Here is a 23,589-nt window from a genome sequence, read left to right as displayed (position 1 = left end):
TGTGACGTTACTTACAAAACTACCGCCTGTCTCGATATATTGGCAGGCCGTACAATGACCACATTTAAAACAACCAGTTACATTACTTTTAAGCCACGTCTCCTTCATAGGATTCTTAAAGTGGCTGTGTACCAGTCTGTCATTCAATGAACGAGCCTTTCTGTAGGTAATTGCAGGACTATCACTCAGATGATCCGAGATGTCTGAGTCCATCCGTAAAACGGCCCAGTGTTTCTCAATTATTCGCCTTACCGAAGTGGCTCCATTATCAAATGTGGTTATAAAACGAACCACATCATTACCTTGTGTTTTGGTAGAAGGATTCAGTAAGGTGGTCCTGTCCCTACTTTTGGCTTCTTTATACGCCCTTGTCAACACCCTAGGGGGATATCCTCTGGCCAGGAAATTATTCCTCAATTCTTTTGCATGGAATTCAAAGGATACGTCATCAGAGCAGTTCCTCCGAATTCTGAAATATTGGCCCTTGGGTATCCCCCTTTTTAGATGTTCAGGGTGATGACTGCTCCAATGTAAAAGTGCATTGGTAGCTGTGGGCTTTTTGTAGTTAGACGTGACTAGGCCACCATTACTTCCCTTAGAGATCAGTATATCCAGAAAAGGTAATGAGGAGAACTCAATAACGGATGTAAAAAAAAAGGCCAATATGGTTGTGATTAAGTTCATCCACAAACTTAGTAAAGTCACCAACCGCACCATTCCAAATCAAAAAGACGTCATCTATGTACCGTGTCCAAAATTCTGAGACACGGTACATAGAAAAACCTCCATATTCAGAGTCATCCCTCCAGACCACAGTCTCCTCCCACCAGCCGAGGAAGAGGTTGGCGTAGGCCGGGGCACACGGACTCCCCATGGCCGTCCCCCTCAGCTGGTGGTAGAGTCTGCGGTCGAAGGTAAAAACATTGTGGGTAAGGCAAAAACGGAGGAGCCTCAATATAAAGGAATTGTGTTCCTGGAATTGTCGCCCTCTTGTCTGAAGAAAAAAGTGAACGGCCTCCAAACCCTTGTCATGGGGGATGGATGAATAAAGGGCCTCTACATCAATGCTAGCAAGATATGCATCCTGATTAACAGTGAGGCCCTCAAGGCGACGTAAAAGATCTGGTGTGTCCTTGACAAATGATTGTAATGAAGACACAAAAGGATTCAATACTTTGTCAAGATATATTCCTGCATTCTGGCACAAACTGCCTACCCCAGAGACAATCGGCCTACCTTTTAGAGGGGTGAGGCCCTTGTGCACTTTGGGGAGGCAGTAAAATGTGGCTGTTATAGGATGACCAGGAAAAATAAACTCAAACTCGGTTTTGTTAATGACACCACTATCTAGACCATCCTGTAGTAAGGAACGAAGTTCATCACAGTAGTCTTTATGCGGGTCATGCGTCAGGATTTCGTATGTATCCCTATCAGCGAGTATCAATTCACATAGGTCCTTATAATGTGATACATCAAGAATGACAATATTGCCCCCCTTGTCGGAGGGCTTAATGACAATAGAGTCATCACGTTCAAGTCGGATGATCGCATTCATTTCCCTTTTAGAGCAGTTAAATTTGCAAGGTATATGTGATTTGGAAAGGCTCATGAGATCAGATGTTACAAGATTGGAGAAAACATCGATAGCTGAAAGATCACCAGTAGGTGGCGGCATCCTATGACTCTTGTGTTTTAGCTGAGTAAAGGGACCCAACCCAGATAAACTAGGGTCTGTCTCTCCAATGCTATTCAACAGTCTAACATCATCTAGCATGTCAATCGGGATACCCAATTCAGCACAAGTACGAGAGTCTTGTTTGTAAAAGTGTTTCTTCCATCTAATTTTACGTAAAAAAAGATTAAGGTCCTTAACTGTTCTGAACAAATCGAAATCACTGTTAGGGACAAAGGAAAGTCCTTTCTTTAAGACAAGCATTTCATCGGCATCAATGTCTCTAGCCGAGAGATTGATAACCTGAATGTCCTGCTTTATGATAACTCCAGAGGTATTAGACATACCCTCCCTGTGGGGGTCCATAGCTGATATTGTTGTGGACTGCTCTTTTTCCGCTACTTCCTTGCTTGAGGAGGTCTGTTTCTTAGAGCATAAACCTGGTCCAAAAAACCCCCCCCAGTGGTGTTATCTGGTCTATCAGAGGGGCCACGACCACCCCGACCTCTTCCCCTACCCCGATTTCTTCCTCTATTAGTTTTATTCCTACTTTCGGATTCCGAAAAATCCGTATCTGTGGAGGACAATTCAGTATCACGATCGGGGGCAATTGGTCGAGGGGTGAGAACAAGATAAGCCTTGTTGTCTTTAAAATCTTGTATATCCCGCATATACTGGCGGTGTTTCCTCTCTTTGAGGTGATATTGAAACCGCTCAATATGAGTCTGTAACTTTGTTTCCTTCAATCCAAAGTCAGACTCTGTGGAGAATTTTTTGGTGATTTCAATTTGTTCTTTCAATTTGTCATTCAATAAATTTAAAGAAGTTCGTTCCTCTTCAAGTAATAACTGCATGAAGCGGAGGGAACTCTCAGTGGCCTCCCTTTCCCACTTTTGTATGAAGGAAGAACTCTTGTGACGATTACCCGCTGAAAGGTTTATACGTAATCCCCGTGGAACAATTTTGGCCTTTAGGTAGCTCTCTAGGTGGGAGGTCCAAAGTTTAGAGAGCTACCTAAAGGCCAAAATTGTTCCACGGGGATTACGTATAAACCTTTCAGCGGGTAATCGTCACAAGAGTTCTTCCTTCATACAAAAGTGGGAAAGGGAGGCCACTGAGAGTTCCCTCCGCTTCATGCAGTTATTACTTGAAGAGGAACGAACTTCTTTAAATTTATTGAATGACAAATTGAAAGAACAAATTGAAATCACCAAAAAATTCTCCACAGAGTCTGACTTTGGATTGAAGGAAACAAAGTTACAGACTCATATTGAGCGGTTTCAATATCACCTCAAAGAGAGGAAACACCGCCAGTATATGCGGGATATACAAGATTTTAAAGACAACAAGGCTTATCTTGTTCTCACCCCTCGACCAATTGCCCCCGATCGTGATACTGAATTGTCCTCCACAGATACGGATTTTTCGGAATCCGAAAGTAGGAATAAAACTAATAGAGGAAGAAATCGGGGTAGGGGAAGAGGTCGGGGTGGTCGTGGCCCCTCTGATAGACCAGATAACACCACTGGGGGGGGTTTTTTGGACCAGGTTTATGCTCTAAGAAACAGACCTCCTCAAGCAAGGAAGTAGCGGAAAAAGAGCAGTCCACAACAATATCAGCTATGGACCCCCACAGGGAGGGTATGTCTAATACCTCTGGAGTTATCATAAAGCAGGACATTCAGGTTATCAATCTCTCGGCTAGAGACATTGATGCCGATGAAATGCTTGTCTTAAAGAAAGGACTTTCCTTTGTCCCTAACAGTGATTTCGATTTGTTCAGAACAGTTAAGGACCTTAATCTTTTTTTACGTAAAATTAGATGGAAGAAACACTTTTACAAACAAGACTCTCGTACTTGTGCTGAATTGGGTATCCCGATTGACATGCTAGATGATGTTAGACTGTTGAATAGCATTGGAGAGACAGACCCTAGTTTATCTGGGTTGGGTCCCTTTACTCAGCTAAAACACAAGAGTCATAGGATGCCGCCACATACTGGTGATCTTTCATCTATCGATGTTTTCTCCAATCTTGTAACATCTGATCTCATGAGCCTTTCCAAATCACATATACCTTGCAAATTTAACTGCTCTAAAAGGGAAATGAATGCGATCATCCGACTTGAACGTGATGACTCTATTGTCATTAAGCCCTCCGACAAGGGGGGCAATATTGTCATTCTTGATGTATCACATTATAAGGACCTATGTGAATTGATACTCGCTGATAGGGATACATACGAAATCCTGACGCATGACCCGCATAAAGACTACTGTGATGAACTTCGTTCCTTACTACAGGATGGTCTAGATAGTGGTGTCATTAACAAAACCGAGTTTGAGTTTATTTTTCCTGGTCATCCTATAACAGCCACATTTTACTGCCTCCCCAAAGTGCACAAGGGCCTCACCCCTCTAAAAGGTAGGCCGATTGTCTCTGGGGTAGGCAGTTTGTGCCAGAATGCAGGAATATATCTTGACAAAGTATTGAATCCTTTTGTGTCTTCATTACAATCATTTGTCAAGGACACACCAGATCTTTTACGTCGCCTTGAGGGCCTCACTGTTAATCAGGATGCATATCTTGCTAGCATTGATGTAGAGGCCCTTTATTCATCCATCCCCCATGACAAGGGTTTGGAGGCCGTTCACTTTTTTCTTCAGACAAGAGGGCGACAATTCCAGGAACACAATTCCTTTATATTGAGGCTCCTCCGTTTTTGCCTTACCCACAATGTTTTTACCTTCGACCGCAGACTCTACCACCAGCTGAGGGGGACGGCCATGGGGAGTCCGTGTGCCCCGGCCTACGCCAACCTCTTCCTCGGCTGGTGGGAGGAGACTGTGGTCTGGAGGGATGACTCTGAATATGGAGGTTTTTCTATGTACCGTGTCTCAGAATTTTGGACACGGTACATAGATGACGTCTTTTTGATTTGGAATGGTGCGGTTGGTGACTTTACTAAGTTTGTGGATGAACTTAATCACAACCATATTGGCCTTTTTTTTACATCCGTTATTGAGTTCTCCTCATTACCTTTTCTGGATATACTGATCTCTAAGGGAAGTAATGGTGGCCTAGTCACGTCTAACTACAAAAAGCCCACAGCTACCAATGCACTTTTACATTGGAGCAGTCATCACCCTGAACATCTAAAAAGGGGGATACCCAAGGGCCAATATTTCAGAATTCGGAGGAACTGCTCTGATGACGTATCCTTTGAATTCCATGCAAAAGAATTGAGGAATAATTTCCTGGCCAGAGGATATCCCCCTAGGGTGTTGACAAGGGCGTATAAAGAAGCCAAAAGTAGGGACAGGACCACCTTACTGAATCCTTCTACCAAAACACAAGGTAATGATGTGGTTCGTTTTATAACCACATTTGATAATGGAGCCACTTCGGTAAGGCGAATAATTGAGAAACACTGGGCCGTTTTACGGATGGACTCAGACATCTCGGATCATCTGAGTGATAGTCCTGCAATTACCTACAGAAAGGCTCGTTCATTGAATGACAGACTGGTACACAGCCACTTTAAGAATCCTATGAAGGAGACGTGGCTTAAAAGTAATGTAACTGGTTGTTTTAAATGTGGTCATTGTACGGCCTGCCAATATATCGAGACAGGCGGTAGTTTTGTAAGTAACGTCACAGGAAGAAACTATGACATCAAGCAATTTATGAATTGCAGCACCAAGGGAGTCATTTATAAGGCGTCATGTTCTTGCGGCGTTGAATACATTGGAAAGACCATACGTGAATTCAAACGTAGGGTTGGAGAACATGTTGGCGATGTTGAACATGGCAGAGACACCTCTATTTCGCGTCATATTAATAACATACATAATGGCCAAGTGAAACATATCAAATTTATGGCCATTGAGAAAGTGATAAAACCTATACGTGGAGGCAATTGGGATCAATTGCTCCTCCAACGGGAGGCCAAATGGATCTTTTATCTTAATACCGTGAGTCCACATGGACTCAATGACCAAATAAACTATAGCTGTTTCATTTGAGCAATCCTCTTTACCTTAAGTATATAGCCATCCTCTGTTAATACACAGCTGTCATCTATGCCTAAAATTCCATTTATATCGCCCATGCATTATAGGATACGCATAAACAATAGTATCTAATATATGCTAATGTTGTTTAATTTATTTTCACATGACTACTATAGTGACAGTTGAGTCTGTGGTCTGGATATCACAGACACTTACTTCTGTCACTTTCTATGTTAACATCGCCCCTTTATGTGGTTGGCTAGCAGCGACTTTGGGTCGGCTTGCTCGCTCTATTAGCGTCTAGGTACCCTGGATACGCTCATTTCCGGGTTAGGTTGTTATCCTGGATCTTCTTCTTTGGTTAGCGTCGGGTATCCTAGAGACGCTCACTTCCGGTTTGCGTCTGGGTAACACATAGGCTAAACATTAAATAACCCCCTTTTTAGTGGAGAGATGGCCTTGTTGTTCCTTTATGAGGCCAACCGCTCCTATCATCGGCACGGATCTGCGTTTTAATTCATATATTCCAGGCTTACAGCCTGACGTCCAGTTGCCTAGCAGCGGTGCTTTCCGGTTTTGAATGCGCATGTCCGGAAGTATCCTCGCCGCATGGTATTCGGCGTCCAACATTCTGACACGTGAGTTGCATTCTGCTGTCATTTATTATAGGATTAGGCTTTCTCATTGTATTATGCGGTGTGCGGTGTTATATTGGTCATGTGACTATCAATTAATGAAGATTTGTGGGTGTATCTTATCACACTCTGCATTTCTATTTAAATGATCCTTATGCCCCCACCACTCTCTGCAGGACAGCATAGAGGGTGGCAGGACTTTTTGTCCCTCTTTCATTTAGCACTTAGCACTTTAGTACCTTCTCCTGAATACAAGCAAAGTCCCCTGATGAAATAACTTGGAGGAAACGCGTCGGGACGATATCTCAAGGGAGAGTGCAGGGCATATATATGCAGGGGTAGCTGTGGACTGCCCTTGTAAGGGCAGGAGTCTTTTGGGGATAGCCTAACGGTAGCCCTATAGGGATGGACATAGGGTTTGTTGTCCCTTCTTCCCTCCGGACCATTACCTGACCAGGAAAGATCCGGTTCTCCTCTGCCCACAAGATCTGGTGAGACTGTTCCATATCTTTTTTTGTCTTATTATAAACAGCCTCATATTTGTTGCTAAGGTTGAAAGTAACCAACCTAACTGTTGTTTTTTACATGCGGCTATGAGTGTATAAAACTGACGCTGTTCTATCTATATGTGTCACTGTTTACAGCGTTTGTTTAAATATTTAATATTACACCATAGTTTTTTGGATTCCGTGAATAGAGACGCCATCGGAATCTTTTATCCTATAGGTTGTTGGTCTCTGATACCTATTATATGGCAGAGACGAGACCTTTATTTTGTTTTTGTTTTTTTGGGTGATTGTCTTTTTTAGTACTTTTGATCAATTAAAAGTTACGTTTTATATTTCCACTTTGTGCTATATTAATGGCGGTGTGTTTCCCAACTTGTTTCTTCTGACGTCTTCTTTGCTGTCATCATTTTTATTTGTTCCATATATAATATAATGGATGCTTCCTGAAGCAGCTAAAAGAAGTTATATAAGACAGAATGTGCACAGCAAGTCCATTCCACATTGCAGTGCATATTTTCATTCTTTTTGATGCTTTTTAGCACTTTTTTTTTTAAGGGAGGCTTCTAGGAGGAATCTGCCTGAAAAAGATGTGTGCATGTATATATAAAAAAAGAGCATTTCTTGAAGTAGTTTTCACTAGAAAACTCAATTTTGAGCACCTCTCAAAAACAGTGTGTGCACATACTCCAGGGCTTAATTCACATGCCCAGGTCAAATTTTGCTTCAGTAACAATGAACAGCACATGGATAGATTCAGTCTGCATTCAGTCATTTCTCGCTTCCATAAATGTGAATGGCTGAATCAGAAGGATCTAAACAGAGCTTTTCTCAGATAAGGCACAAATGTCAAAGAAATAAAACAATGTGTAATTAGCCCTATTGATTTCATTTGGTCACATTAATGGAAGGTGCATAGTTGGGATGAGATAAAAAAAAAAACCTGCCATGTGAATAAGGCCAAGTGAAGAAGAGGCAAGACTCCAACATTTATAGCTCAGATGTGCCATCATTTTTTGATCTTGGGGGCTTCAGAAGTGCATAAAGGGGACAAGTACAACTGCAGCAAAGCTCAGCAGGACGATGGGCAGTGCTAAGTACAGTAGCTATGGTTTGTGCCAACATACGTGTTCATATATCATACTACAGACCCCAAAAATCTTAAGCACAGGGTCCATAGATTAAATAGAAATGTATCTGGTTTTCCCTGTCTACAACCATGTAGCCATCATTTTCTTTGGTGGGAACATTTTCTTGCTCATTTCAGTATGTGTTCATTAATGATTTTCACTTGCTACTAGTGTTGAGCGATACCGTCCGATACTTGAAAGTATCGGTATCGGAAAGTATCGGCCGATACCGGCAAAGTATCGGATCCAATCCGATACCGATACCAATACAAGTCAATGGGACTCAAGTATCGGATGGTATTCCTGATGGTTCCCAGGGTCTGAAGGAGAGGAAACTCTCCTTCAGGCCCTGGGATCCATATTAATGTGTAAAATAAAGAATTAAAATAAAAAATATTGCTATACTCACCTGTCCGACGCAGCCTGGACCTCAGCGAGGGAACCGGCAGCGTTGTTTGTTTAAAATTCGCGCTTTTACTTGGTTACGTGAAGTCCCGGCTTGTGATTGGTCAGGGCGGCCATGTTGCCGGGACGCGGACCAATCACAGCAAGCCGTGACGTAATTTCGTCACGGCTTGCTGTGATTGGTCCGCGTCCCGGCAACATGGCGCCGTGACCAATCATAAGCCAGGACGTCACTGGAGGCTGGACACGCGCGCTTTTTAAAATACGCGCATGTCCAGCCTCCCGTGACGTCACGGCTTGTGATTGGTTAATGGCGGCCATGTTGCCGGGACGCGGACCAATCACAGCAAGCCGTGACGTAATTTCGTCACGGCTTGCTGTGATTGGTCCGCGTCCCGGCAACATGGCCGCCCTGACCAATCACAAGCCGGGACTTCATGTAACCAAGTAAAAGCGCGAAATTTAAACAAACAACGCTGCCGGTTCCCTCGCTGAGGTCCAGGCTGCGTCGGAGAGGTGAGTATAGCAATATTTTTTATTTTAATTCTCTCTTTTACACATTATTACATTAATGTTGTTGCGATACCCGATACCCGATACCACAAAAGTATCGGATCTCGGTATCGGAAATTCCGATACAGCAAATATCGGCCGATACCCGATACTTGCAGTATCGGAATGCTCAACACTACTTGCTACATCAAATGACAAGCTTTCATGTTTTGTATGCACACTACTAATTTTGGCCATTTTTGTACAGTAACCACTACTTTACATAACAAAATGACCTCACGTGTAGAATTACATCCAAAGGCAAAAACAGAAACTTTAAAGCTAAAGCTTCCAGCAGAAAGCAGACAAGCAGCATTCCCATCTGTCCCCCCAGGAGGACATCGTCAGCTACCAGAAGCAAGGTGACTGATGGAGTCTGCAAGTGTTCTCACAGGAGAAGCGCCATCGGAACACAGAAATGCAGTCACACGTTCTCTCTGGAGCCCACCAGACTTTACACACGTGTTCCAGTAATGTCAGCAAGATTAAATGACAAACCGTTTAAAGACAGAGGACAGCTTCTCCTTCAAATAGAAAAAAAAAATACACCCGCAGAAGGAAAGAAAACTATACTGACACCATCCTCCACATGTCAGCAGCTTTTATGGACCATGCACAGTCATGAAATTGCCAGATGGCAAGGGTAATAAAATAAAATATCACCTTTTTAGAACATTCGATTAACCATTAACCGGTCGCTAATAATCCACATACTGGGGATTCTGTGCCTAATATGCGATCACCTAACCATTAGGCTAACAGACCATTTACCGTGTTTGGGACAGTCTCCTCTAGGCCTCATGTGCGCCTCTCTATTACGGCACACTACAATACCTAGAGAAGTAGGTGCGGCAATTATTGCTTCTCTATGCCACATCAGATGCTTTAGGTACAGAGCAAAAAATCCTTATCATGGAAGATTAAAGGGGTGGTCAGAAACTAACTGGAATTTAATCCTAAATGTTTATTTAATGTAATAATCTAATCTTTTTCTAATATACTTTTATTAAAAATCCCCTACCGTTCCCACTCTACTCTAGCTGCTTTATTTTAATGTTTTTTTTTAGCAACTTCCTTTTTGGTATTTCCTTTTAGTATCCCATCATGCACTGGAGATTCTCAAACAATATGTTATATGGGGCAGAAGCCACTGACACTGCCGCAGCCTATGTCTCCACTTTGACATCAAGCGTCATCAGTGACCTCAGGGGCTGGGCTAGTCCCTCCTCTAGTGAGCGCGCGTCGCCTGTCAATTCCAGCATATGCAGGGCAGGATCTTGTTATTGTGCAATATTCTTTTTAATTCCCAGTGACAGTGCGCGCTGTCGCAGTCAGAAGTGATGAGCCGTCCAGAGAGCGCACGGTCAGTACGAATTGTAAGGAGATAACCTGGCAAGCAGGAAAAGCAGAGACAAGCTCCGCCACCCCAAAAGTAACAACGGTATTTAAGGCAGGGCAGGCATCTGTTCTCGCTGCTTGTTGGATTCTTTCTCTAAAATGCACACTGACAGCACACACTTTTTCCGGCTCATCACTTCTCATCAGAGTCGTTGAGGGAGTGCACAGACACTGTTCATTAAGGGTATGTGCACACGTCAGGATTTCTTGCAGAAATTTTCCTGACAAAATTCGGACATTTCTGCCAGAAATCCACATGCGTTTTTTTTTTTCGTTTTTTACACGTTTTTTACGTGTTTTTTGTGTGTTTTTTTGGCGGATTTTTTGTGTTTTTTTCCGGACACTCCAATTTAATGGGAAATCCGCAAAAAATCCGCAAAAATAATGAACATGTTGATTCTTTCTCCGGAATGCGTTTTTTTTTGCGGAAAAAAACGCAACATGTGCACAAAAAATGCGGAATGCATTCTAAATGATAGGATGCATAATGTATGCATTTTGTAAGCGTTATTATAGCGTTTTTATTGGGGAAATCCGCAAACAAAAAGCGAAAAAATTCCTGAAGAAATCCTGACGTGTGCACATACCCTAAAAATATTGCACAGTGACAAGATCCTACTGAGCATACATCAGAATTGGACAAACAACGCATGCTAAGTAGAGCTGAAACTAGGCCCAAAAAAGGGGCGTCACTGATGACACTTTATTTCAGAGTGGGGACATAGGCTGCCACAACTCTGTTGTCCAAATACCTGAGGCTCCTTCCCTTTCCCTAACGCTAGGGGCGCCCTAGCTATTCCTGCGCCCTGGATTACTTCTGATGGTGAAGACGCCAGGGCCATGGACCTTGCAGACCTCCTGAATCAGACCTATAGCTGTCTCCCACAAGAGGAAGTGGAGAGTAATAGTGTATGTATATACCCAAACCAGACTAACAAGGGAGGACGTACAAGGATAACTGAAAAACAGACTTCAAAGAGGAACACCAGGGAGAAAAGGCAGGTAAACAAAATAGGAAATGATGAGGAATCGCATACAACAGAAACACCATGCAACAATCATAGATCAACACTCCAAATGCCTCTACCAACAATAGACACCTCCACTCCACACAAGGCAATACAAAACTAACACTGGCAATCCAGAATGCCAGAGGCAAGAATATTTAGGATTGAGGAGTGGCCAATACTGAACAGCTGAGATCATCCAAGCAGGAAAGCTACAGAGACTCCAAGCTGAACAGTTTAACCCCTGCACTGCTAACAGAAACCTGCACCATTTAATATGAAGGGAAGTGCTTCTAATCAGTGCAGGAGTATGAAATCAGACGCGGTCTTCTGGCCCCCCTTCGTTGCGGTAAACCTGTGACATAGGCTTTATTTTAGGATGGGGACAGTGACTGCAGCCGCTGCCCCTTGATGACGTCTCCTTTGAGTATCCCAGCATGCACTGGGGATTCCCAAACAAAATTTTATCAAACAGGAAGATGGTAAAAAAATAAATAAAGCAGTTAGATTAGAAAAGGAAAGGTGGGGAATTTTTAATTAAAGCATATTACAAAAGCAATTAGATTATTACATTAAATGAACAAGACATTTAGGATTATATCAGTGTTTGTTTCTGATCACCCTTATAACTTCATTCATAAGGTACTCGGTGGAGGACAGCAGTAAGTTTAGTCACACAGCTTGTGTATTGTCATGCAGGACTCTGTGGCCTCGAGTCATCCTTTGCGATATACTGAACTCACTTTTGTTTGTCTTGTGGCATTCGTTGCCTGATATTTTTGTGTCAAATTCCTTGAAATGGTGCACGGTGTTCATGAATTTGGCATATAATAAAAAAAATGCTTTTTATTTTTGTTTTTAAAGCCTTTAAAAAGATGCACCTTTTTCCAACAAGTCTGGAGGAGGCAGTTCTCAAGGAAGAATAATAATTAAAAAATCATAAATAAAATTTAAAAAGTGGAGTAAATCTTGAAGAGAACAGGGCGCAGATAATAAAGCCACGAAAAAGAAAGGACTCCAAAAACTGGAGAAACTACACTGATTAATCGGGTCAGTACGTACAGTATCCCTGAGCACTTATGGACACATTTAGGAGTTAACCTTAGCATTTATTTCGGGGGATGAAACTTTGGACTCGATTTTATGTGGCAGAGTGGCCAAAAAAAAGGGTGATAAAAACCATAAAATACCATTAGAAAGTAGGTCCATTTTGTTGGGGTTAGTGGATATGATTTTCATCGGCATGCAGAGAGCATAAATTACACTCTTCATGTCATCCAGCACTTTTCTCATTTTAAGTACATTTTATACAAATTATTGAAACATGAAGAACTCGCTTCCATTATAAAAACTTTCATGATGAGTTTCCACGCTAAATACATTTATCACTTAACCACAGGACCGGGAATGTGTATGATTTCTGCGGATCTAACTGTTAAAACCCCACTGTTCCTGTGAACTGGGGTCCCAGAGTCCCCTGTGACAAGTGAGTAGTGATCATGCATGCACACTACTGTTCCATTTACACTGTGGTAATACATTTCATACCTATCCTGTGATTCATTTATCCAGGGGAAAACCAGTTAAAGCGGTGGTCTTCCTTTATAATATTATGGCATATCACTAGGATATACAATGACAATACGATTGGTGGTCAACTAGAAAGCAGAAGAAATTGCTAAATTCTGTATTCAAAGGGAATATGTCAGCAGGCTTTTCAATGCAATTTGAGAGCAGCAAGATGTAGGACAGAGACCCCGATTCCAGTGATTTGTCACTTACTGGACTGTTTGTTATTATTTCAATAAAAATCAATGTTTTATCAACAGTAGATTTTCACTACAGGACTAGTTGTCTCGTGCCATGTAGTCCTCCTGCACTGTATAACCCCCCTTTCCGACAGTGTACACAGAGAGCTGCCAGTAGTGGTGTATAGATCTCAGCATTCACAAATCTAGCTGTTCTGCAACAGATAATAGTGATTTTGTCAAAACTGCTGCAAGCGTAAGTGACACATCACTGGAATCAGGGTCTCAGCCCCTACATCATGTCACTCACAGATAACATAGCAAACATCTGGTGACAGACTCTCTTTAAGAAGTGGACTTACGTACTTTTTGAAAATTAGAGCTATGAGTAATGTCTGAGGCTGACAGTCTGACCCCGGTAACGTCATTCTTTCTTTTTATAATGGAGCCAATAAAGATGTGATTGATCCGGTCTCTAATGTTGAGGGATCCCATTAACCTATAATAGTGTCCATCATAAAGAACAGAATGTCACCAGAGAGGAAACCAGCGCCAGTGTGAACAGAGACAGACAACGCTTCCTATCTCTGGCTGCAGTTATACATTTTCCCTTACTGTTTTTTCGTTGACTAAGTCACTGGTTTCCTTTTGAAGTGACTTTTGCGCTTGACAATGTTAAAAACAAATAATTCCCGTGTGTAGCACTTGTGAAAGTACAGTGTTACGTGAAGGGGAGGCGAGAGGGTGCTCAGGGCAAAGCGCTGTCACAATGCGCAGTGCGCCCGCCCAGGAGGACAGGGGGCTTCCTTGCTGTAGTATGTAATGAGAAGTGTGGATTTCTGTGTACCAATCTATTCTGCATTGTCTGATGGCAGCCGCTTTGATTTCTAACTCTTGCAGTCTATTATTCCAATGCACCTGGTTCCCCGCAAAAGAGATGTTACAGTTTCTTTTGTAAATCATAAATCATGCAGCCATTGATCTGACTGCTTCCGACAGTGGCTGTATGATAAACTTGTAACAAAAATATTTCCCAAAGCAAAAAAATATTTATTCAATGTGAAATATCGGCAGCGCTTATTTCTGCGCAGTTACATATGCCACAGGATATATAGTACGATGACGGACCTGGGGGCTCGGTACCATCAGTCATTAGGAAACACTAGTGGATCACTTCTCTTCCATAGGTTTTGGTTCATCCCTTTCCTCCATATACCATTCATTTCCCCGTATTTTACATATAGAGGGGAATAACCGGGATTAGAAGCTTTAGGGATACCAGCCGACTTAATATCTCATGTGTATCTCCTATTACTAGCACTTTTAGGCCGGGGTCACACTTGTGAGTGCAATGGGAGAAACTCACGCTAGTCTCTCGCCCAGGGGCGTAACTACCGCGGTCGCAGCGGTCGCCAGTGCGACCAGGCCCGGCAGGTCAGGGGCCCGGGCCCGGCAGGTCAGAGGCACCCAACACCATGTTGCAGTGCAGGAGATTCCTCCTGCATGGCAACAGTCCGAGGCGTATCTAGGGGGAGGGGGCAGCCGGGGCACGTGAGAGACAGGAAGCAGCTCCACTGTTCCAGTCATCATGGTGAGACCGTCAGCTTCTGCTCTGCAGCCCCGGGACAGAGGGTGAGAGCAGGGGGGAGGTGCGGGACAGAGCCGCTTTAGTCAGGAGAAGCTGAGGAGCTGCAGCCGATTTACATCAGCCACCCCTGTACCAGAGAGGAGATTGTGAGTTGTGTATATGAGCTGGTATCTGGTGTGTATGTGTGTGTGTGTGTGTGATATCTGTAGTATGTGTGTGTGTGTGATATCTGTAGTATGTGTATGTGTGATATCTGTAGTGTGTGTGTGTGATATCTGTAGTATGTGTGTGTGTGTGTGTGTGTGTGTGTGTGTGTGATATCTGTAGTATGTGTGTGTGTGTGTGTGTGTGTGTGATATCTGTAGTGTGTGTGTGTGTGTGTGTGTGTGATATCTGTAGTGTGTGTGTGATATCTGTAGGGTGTGTGTGATATCTGTAGGGTGTGTGTGTGTGTGTGTGTGTGTGTGTGTGTGATATCTGTAGTGTGTGTGTGTGTGATATCTGTAGTGTGTGTGTGTGATATCTGTAGTGTGTGTGTGTGTGTGTGTGTGTGTGAGGCTGCGGCGTAATTACCACAGTCGCAGCGGTCGGCGCTGCAAGCAGCTCTGGCAGGTCAGGGGCCCGTGTGTCCCCTTGAGCCTGTCTCCCTTGTCCCCTTATGCTTGTGTCCCTTGTCCCCGTGTGCCAGTCTCCCTTGCCCATTAGTCCCTGTGTGTCCCCATGTGCCTGTCTCCTTTGTCCCCTTGTGCTTGTGTCAGTCTCCCTTGCCCACTAGTCCCTGTGTGTCAGTCTCCCTTTCCCACTTGTCCCTGTGTCCCCTTGTGCTTGTATCCCTTATCCACTAGTCCCCGTGTGCCCCTTGTCAGGCTCCCTTGCCCACTAGTCCCCTTGTGTCAGTCTCCCTTGCCCACTAGTCCCCTTGTAACCTTTTCCCCTGCCTCCTAGCCCCCATGTGTCCCCTTGTGCCTGTCTTCCTTGCTCCCTAGCCCCCCTATGTTACCCTTGTGCCTGTCTCCCCTGCCCCCTCGTCACCATTTGCTCCTGTCTTTCTCACTGCCCCTGTATGGAGGGGCTGCATTATACTATGAGGGGGGCTGCGTTGTATTCTATGGGGTTTACATTGAGTTGTATGGCAGGGCTGCAGGGGGGGGGGGGCATTTGGAAGTTCGCATCGGGGCCCATAACTTTGTAGTTACGCCACTGCTCTCGCCTCAATAGAAATACATGCAGCTGCACGCTCCGGTCCCGAGTGCCAGCGGCAGTGCTGGGTATTGAGGTGCGAGTTTCTCGCACTGCACTCGCAAGTGTGACCCCGGCCTTAGACTGAGCCGCATCCAGTCGCTGCTGACCCCAGTGTTGTACCAGTCCCCTTACAGAAGAGCCCTGTGTCTTCTCCCAAGTCTTATGCTTTACAGCTTGTTGTTACCCGTTCCCTGGTATATTACAACACCATAATCAATGGGGACACTGAAAATCCACTGCTATCACAGTGGAGGGCCATTTCCATTATTCCCCTTAGAGATTACATACAGCTCTGCAGGCCACAGGCAGAAAAGGGCCCCTGTGCAAAAACAATTTATGGGCCATTGGCAGTCAAATAGCTCATGAAAATGCAAAATTCCACCTGCTTTGTAGGTGGAAATGGGCCCCGTCACTCCTTGGGCCCCTGTGCGGCTCTACAGGTTGCACCCCTGACATACAGTACAGCTATTTAAGATCAGGAACAACTGAAGTAGGATTCCCATTCGAGTTCCTCGCCAGAAGAGCAGCACCACCACACGGTCCTTCACATGTGACTGACTTTTTTCCTCTCACTTTTCCTCACTTTTAACTAGAGGCCTCCATACAGATCCAATGAGCCATCTGATCTGTACAGAGGTCTCCCGAATATCCCCCCAAACTATAATGTGGTTCATTTGGTTTCATTCACTATCATTTCACCGTCCGATAAAGAGGCGCATGCTGCACTATTCTGCCAGGGATTTTTGGCTGGATCTGCAATGTAGCCATCAACACAGCCATATTCACTCTCATAGCTATTCCTTTCCATTCCCTCACTTACTAGAATGCATTGCTTCTGCTATTAACCAATGGCACACGCTTGCCCCAAATTGAAAGCCCACCTTTATATTACGTTTGTATTCAGTTTGACAGACAGGAGGCCAGGAGCAGAGAGGTAACACCCCCACTTCCTGCAATCTGTCTCCATGTCTCTGCTCCTTGTGATGGATTACACATGATGAAAGGCAATGGACCACCAGTTAAACAGAAGTGGGACACCTAGTGACCAGCACATAAGGCAGGTCAACAACATCTTTAAATTAATTAGGTTAAAACCAACAGAAAATACTTACTCTTCATGACGCAAGTCATTGATTGTTCGGTCTAATGAGATCATATCACTGGCGACCATGTTAAATCCAAATTCCTTAATGCTGGCCTGGACTGATTCTTTGTAGTCTGAACCCAAGATGTATGGCTTTCCTTCTTCACCCGGTCCACCTACCACACCCTGGGGCTCTGGTTCTTTCGGTTCGAAATTTCCTAGAACTCCTTGGCGAAGCACTGGGTCTGAATACAAATGCGTCTGGGGCTTAAAAGTTAGGAACTGGCGTTGCATCACATTTTGCTGGTTATTAACCTTCCCGTCCAGGCGGTCTTGATCATTTTGGACTTTGTTCTTCCTGCGTATCGACTCAAGGTCTACTTCTACGCCCTCAACACGAGGCCATGGCACGACAGGCTGGAATTCATTTTTGGGAGCTAGGTTATTTTCTAACTTTCCAGGCTGAGGGAGATTTGCATTATCTTCCTGCAAATGAAAATAATTAAATAAGAATCAAGATCAGGTATAAAAAAAGAAATCATCAACAAAATAATAATGCACATGGCAAGAAGTTTCAGCTTTCAAAAATATACGAAAACATATAACGTGCAGGTATGTTTACGGTGTGAGACTATTTAAGGAGTTACAATATGTGAAAGATAGCCGTAGGCACTACTATTGATGGTGGTGCACAAGTAGGTGCCCAAACCGTAAACTTATTTAGATAAACTTGGCACACACGTGATGAGATGCTTGTGAGAATTTTAATTTTAAGGAGAGTACATACACTAGACGTTTCGGTCATAGACCTTCATCAATGTACCCTTTTGAGTGTCAGGATCAGCTCAGAAAGCAGGCCGTATATGGCGCCAGAGGAGTATGATCCGGACGCGGCATCCACCGCAAGGTCTCAATTCTGAGCATGTACATAAAGTGCAGAACACATTCATCTCAGCTCCGACACCACAGCACGGTCTCACTACTGAGCATGTACATAAAATGCAGCACAGATTCATCTCAGCTACGACTCCACAGCACTGCCTCACTACTGAGCATGTACATAAAGTGCAGCATAGATTCATCTCAGCTACGACTCCACAGCACTGCCTCACTACTAAGCATGTACATAAAGTGCAGCACAGATTCATCTCAGCTCCGACGCCACAGCACTGCCTCACTACTGAGCATGTGCATAAAGTACAGCACAGATTCATCTCAGCTCCAACTCCACAGCACTGGTCACTACTGAGCATACCTGCCGAGATTCCCCAAAACAATGGATAGCCATGAAAAATCGAGACAAGGAATATTTAATTAAAAGATATATCTTTATTAAAAAAAATGACAAATAGTGGTACTATGTAAAGAAATGTGCACGTAACAGAACGAGATATACATGATTAGTATAAAAAAAAAAATTAGATTCCATATATAAAACCAATATTACAAATAGCAGACCAAAAGGTAATGGTAACGTAATACACCCATAAGAAAGAAAAAAAAAGGACAAAAAATGTGTATGGGTACCGAGAAAATCATCAAAATTACCTCCATAGATAGTGGAAAAATATGAAAAATACAACTTTTATATACATATTGTAGGGATTCACTCGCTCAGGTGCATTGGAGGAAACAGGAGGCACATTCTCTTTAATGCCCAAGTGGGTTTATTTGCTCCATAAACCAGCAAGGCAGCAACAAAAAGGAAAACAGTCTGTATATCAGGCCGACATAGCATAAAAGTCCACAGAAGAGCTCTGCTCTTCTCAGGCCTGACGGCACACAAGCTGTGCAATGTCCAGCACGCAGGCCCAGTCCTGGAGCCTTAACACACTGTGGAGGCTTTCTCCTCCACACACACAGACTCCTGTCTGTAGTGACCCGCCTGGACACAGGGATCTCTGTCCACACTCACAGATTCCCAAACACTCACTGCCATGTGCCAAACACACCTCCATTATGTAGCCTGAAACCACACCCAGGTACCTGTCACATGATTAGACATGTGGTTCTGACATCACCACAGGTCCTGAAACAAACATAGATAGGCATGGTTATGCCCCTTACCCAGGGGTGAGGTATATGGGTAGCCAGACCCTCCCATCTCTCATAGCTACCCGTAACCCGGACCCAAATATACTAAACAATTCCTTATTGCTTTACGTGCATTAGAGAAAACACTCCGGGTTACATCACAGCGACAAGCCTTCTCTGTGATACATACCTCCCGTCGACTATACAACCTTTAGCCATGCTACAATATATACCATTGATTAAATACAATAAATAATGGATAAATAATCAGAGAGAACCCCCAAATGATATCAGGAACCTAGCTGCAGCCTTAAAGCAGGAGTCTGCGCACGTGTCCCGAGAGTGTGTGAGGAGAGTTGCGGAATGCTTACCTGCCGGCACGCAGGACCTGAGGCACGTGACCTCTGGGGAGATGGCCAGAGGCGGGGCCAGACGCCGAGTTGCGGCGGTGGCCGGCAATGCTGGAGAGTAGTTAGAATGTGCAGAAGTCAAGCCGGGAAGGTGGGAGCAGTACCAAAGGGTGAAGTGCAGGAGTGGTCAGGACGTAGCCAGAGGTCAGAAAGCCGAAGATAGCGGTACAGTACAAACGGGGCAGACAGGAGAGAGGTACGATTAGTAAGACAAAGGTCAGAACCAGAAACAAACCATAAACACAGAGTCACAAGGCAATGCACAGCACGAGGAAACAGAACGGTTGATACACAGGAAGGCAAACAGACTAAATAGTATGCAAGCACACCAGGGGGTCAGACACTCAGCAAAGACAAATGTATCACTGACAAGGAACCCCAAGCAGAGGCGGGTAAATATAGCCCTCCCCAAACCAAAAATAGGCCATGCAAAATTAACCCTGCGCAGGCAGGAAAGAGAACCCAGTCCACAACCATGACAGTGAGAGCAGAAATAAAGTGCTTAAGTGACAGGGTAAACAACACAACTTAATACTGCACTAAAAGTGCATTTGCTAAAGTGGCAATATGGTAAAAATAAGGAGGTAATGTACCTATAAGAACCGTCAGGTCCTGATAACGCACACACCCCGACGCGCGTTTCGGAAAAATTCCTTCGTTAGGATGCGTGTTATGATCTGGTGGCCTAAGAGCAGCATGAGACGTACTCTGGAGAAGGTGGTACCTGTACTGACCACAGACCCTGAACTTAACACCGCAACTAGAAGTAGCCGTGGAATGTACCTAGCGCTCCCTAGACATCTCGACACAGCCGGAGGACTAATTACCCCTAGAGATAGAAAAGGGAAAACTATCTTGCCTCAGAGAAAATCCCCAAAGGATAGACAGCCCCCCACAAATATTGACTGTGAGAGGAGAGGGAAAAAACATACACAGACTGAAATGAGAATTTAGCAAAGGAGGCCACTTCTAGCTAAATAGAAAGGATAGGACAGAGTACTATGCGGTCAGTATTAAAACACTAGAAAATATCCACCACAGAAAATACAAAATCTCCACAGCTAACTAAAGATATGGAGGGTATATCTGCATCTCCAGAGATACCAGCTTGGCTAAACAAATCCTTATACAGACCAAGCTGGACAAGACAAAAACATGGAAAAGAACTGAACAATAAGGCCACAGCATGTGGACAGCAAAAACCAAGGCCAGAACTTATCTTTGTTGAAATGAACTGCAAAGCAGAAGAGACCAGGCAGGGATGTGAATCCTCCAGGAACAATGGACAACTGGCACTCACTAAAGGGTGAAGCAAGACTAAATAGCCCAGTCAAAATTGCAAAAAGTGAACACACCTGATAAATGCTGCGATTCAGAGACAGCAGCGCTACCACTTACAACCACCGGAGGGAGCCCAAGAGCAGAATTCACAACAGATGCGTCGACGAAAGAATTTTTCCAAAATGGGGTGTGCACATTATCGGGACCTGTTGGTTCTTAAAAGGTACATTGCCTCCTTATTTTTACCACACTGTCACTTCGGCACTACGAACTTTTAGTGCGTTATTGAGTTGTGTTTACCCTGTCACTTATGCACTTTATTTTTGCTCTCACTTGGGGGTTCTCTCTGATTATTTATCTGTTATTTATTGTATATCATTGATTTTCTATGGTTTTTGCTCTCACTTGGGGGTTCTCTCTGATTATCTGTTATTTATTGTATATCATCGATTTTCTATGGTTTTATATGTATATAAAATAGTTTAACATATTTTTTTCAGAATTTTCACATTATCTATGGAGGTAATTTTGATGATTTTCTCGGTACCCATACGCATTTTTTATACTTTTTTGTTTTTATGGGTATATTACGTTACCATTATCTTTGGGTCCGCCACTTGTAATATTGGTTTTATATATCTAATCTAATTTTTTTTTATATACTAATCATGTATATCTCATTCTGATACATGCACATTTCTATACATAGTACCACTATTTGTCATTTTTTGAATAAAGATATATCTTTTAATTAAATATTCCTTGTCTGGATTTTTCATGCCTTTCATTTTTCAGAGTGGTTTCCACTTCTTTTACAGATCACCGCTGCTATTCATTATAGATATATAAGGTTATAATTTTAATTTTTTGTAAACGTTTAGTACCGTGCGGTGTTACTGTTGTGTTTATTCACTACTGAGCATTCCAAAGATATACTGATAGGGAATTTAGATTGTGAGCCCCATTGGGGAGAGCGATGATAATGTGTGCAAACTGTAAAGCGCTGTGGAATATGTTAGCGCTATATAAAAATAAAGATTATTATTATGTACATAAAGTGCAGCACAGATTCATCTCAGCTCCGACTCCACAGCACGGCCTCACTATTGAGCATGTACATAAAGTGCAGCACAGATTCATCTCAACTAAAAGCGGAGATCCTTAGATAAGGAACAGAACATAACTTTCCCAAATTCTTATGAAAACATCTACAGCAATACCGACTTCAACTCCGAATCAAGCAAAATTGACACCGATTCAAACTACATGACTCTACAGACCAGTGTAAAATGCAGCAAATTTTTCTGCAAGTAAATAAGGAGCATAAAATCCGCTGCATTATCACTACTTAGGAATATGCCCAGCAACCAATGTGTTCTCAGAAAAGTACTTAATACGTTTTAATGTTAAACGTAGTGAAACGTTTTAACAACATGTAGTTGATGTCCTTGTTTCCCACCATTTTCAATGCCACTATCCTGCAGTTTTCTGTACATTGAGCCTCGTAACAGGTTATTGTTCACTACTTGTTGTGGAATCTCATTATCATCACAGACAGGATTACAATGACAGGTGAAACATAGAATCCACCATTCACAATAGATGATGGACACAGCTTACCTTCCCCCCCCTCCCTGCCTAATGACTTCTGAACATATCAAAAGGAGATGCCAAGAAAATGCTCTCAAGGTATGTGAACATGGTATCATTTAGACACTGACCAACACAAGAGCTTTCCAAGGCAAAGACATTTCAGAGAATCGCTGGTGTCTATTTTTCTGGACTCCTTATGTGGCGGCCTTGCTGCTGGCATCTACTTTCTACATTATATATATATATATATCTATATATATAATTGTCTAAGGGTTTTTCTGTCTGTCTGTCTGTCTGTCTTTCTGTCTGTCCTGGAAATCCCGCGTCTCTGATTGGTCGAGGCCGCCAGGCCTCGACCAATCAGCGACGGGCACAGCATGGCGATGATGATGTCATAAAGGTTGCCTCAACCAATCAGCGACGGGCACAGTATCGACGTAGATGTCGTAATGGTTGCGATGGCGACGATGATGTCATAAAGGTTGCCTCGACCAATCAGCGACGGGCACAGTCTGCCGCGAATTCTGGAATCATCATTGTCCATATACTACGGGGACATGCATATTCTAGAATACCCGATGCATTAGAATCGGGCCACAGTCTAGTATATATATAATTGTCTAAGGGTTTTTCCGTCTGTCTGTCTGTCCTGGAAATCCTGCGTCTCTGATTGGTCGAGGCCGCCAGGCCTCGACCAATCAGCGAAGGGCACAGCATGGCGACGATGATGTCATAATGGAAATCCCGCGTCTCTGATTCAATCAGCGACGGGCACAGTATCGACGTAGATGTCATAATGGTTGCCATGGCGACGATGATGTCATAAAGGTTGCCTGGACCAATCAGTGACGGGCACAGTCTGCCGCGAATTCTGGAATCATCATTGTCCATATACTACGGGGACATGCATATTCTAGAATACCCGATGCGTTAGAATCGGGCCACAATGTAGTATGTATGTATGTATATATATATATATATATATATATATATATATATATATATATATATATATATATATATATATATATATATATATATATATATATATATATATATATATAATGATAGTGGCTGCCATGCCAAAGCTGTCAGAAAAAAGAAAATAACTAGTTATGGTACTTCTTTTAGCAGTTCCATGGCTTTCATAGCAAGTCGTTTTGACATTGCTGTGAATCACATTCATTTGTTGAAGGATTTTTTTAGTGCTTTTTCAGGCGGGTTCCAGGCAGAATCTGGGTGAAAAAGAGGTTGTGTGCACACACCCTTACTGAAGATAATGAACATCTCC

The 23,589-nt window shown here is 43.3% G+C and overlaps 1 protein-coding gene across 2 annotated transcripts in view; it reads right to left on the bottom strand.

Annotated features, from left to right (window-relative positions):
• Positions 1-23,589, bottom strand: part of GALNT7 (polypeptide N-acetylgalactosaminyltransferase 7) — a 205,901-nt gene that overhangs the window by 109,448 nt on the left and 72,864 nt on the right. For both annotated transcript variants that reach the window (XM_077279506.1, XM_077279505.1), the window contains exon 2: positions 17,009-17,466. In XM_077279506.1, coding sequence (XP_077135621.1) covers positions 17,009-17,466 — 458 coding nt within the window. The remainder of the gene's footprint in view (positions 1-17,008; positions 17,467-23,589) is intronic.

Source organism: Ranitomeya variabilis, chromosome 1 (genome assembly GCF_051348905.1).
Source record: "Ranitomeya variabilis isolate aRanVar5 chromosome 1, aRanVar5.hap1, whole genome shotgun sequence".
Taxonomy (NCBI): Eukaryota; Metazoa; Chordata; class Amphibia; order Anura; family Dendrobatidae; genus Ranitomeya; species Ranitomeya variabilis.
This window is presented reverse-complemented; position numbering and strand designations above follow the sequence as displayed.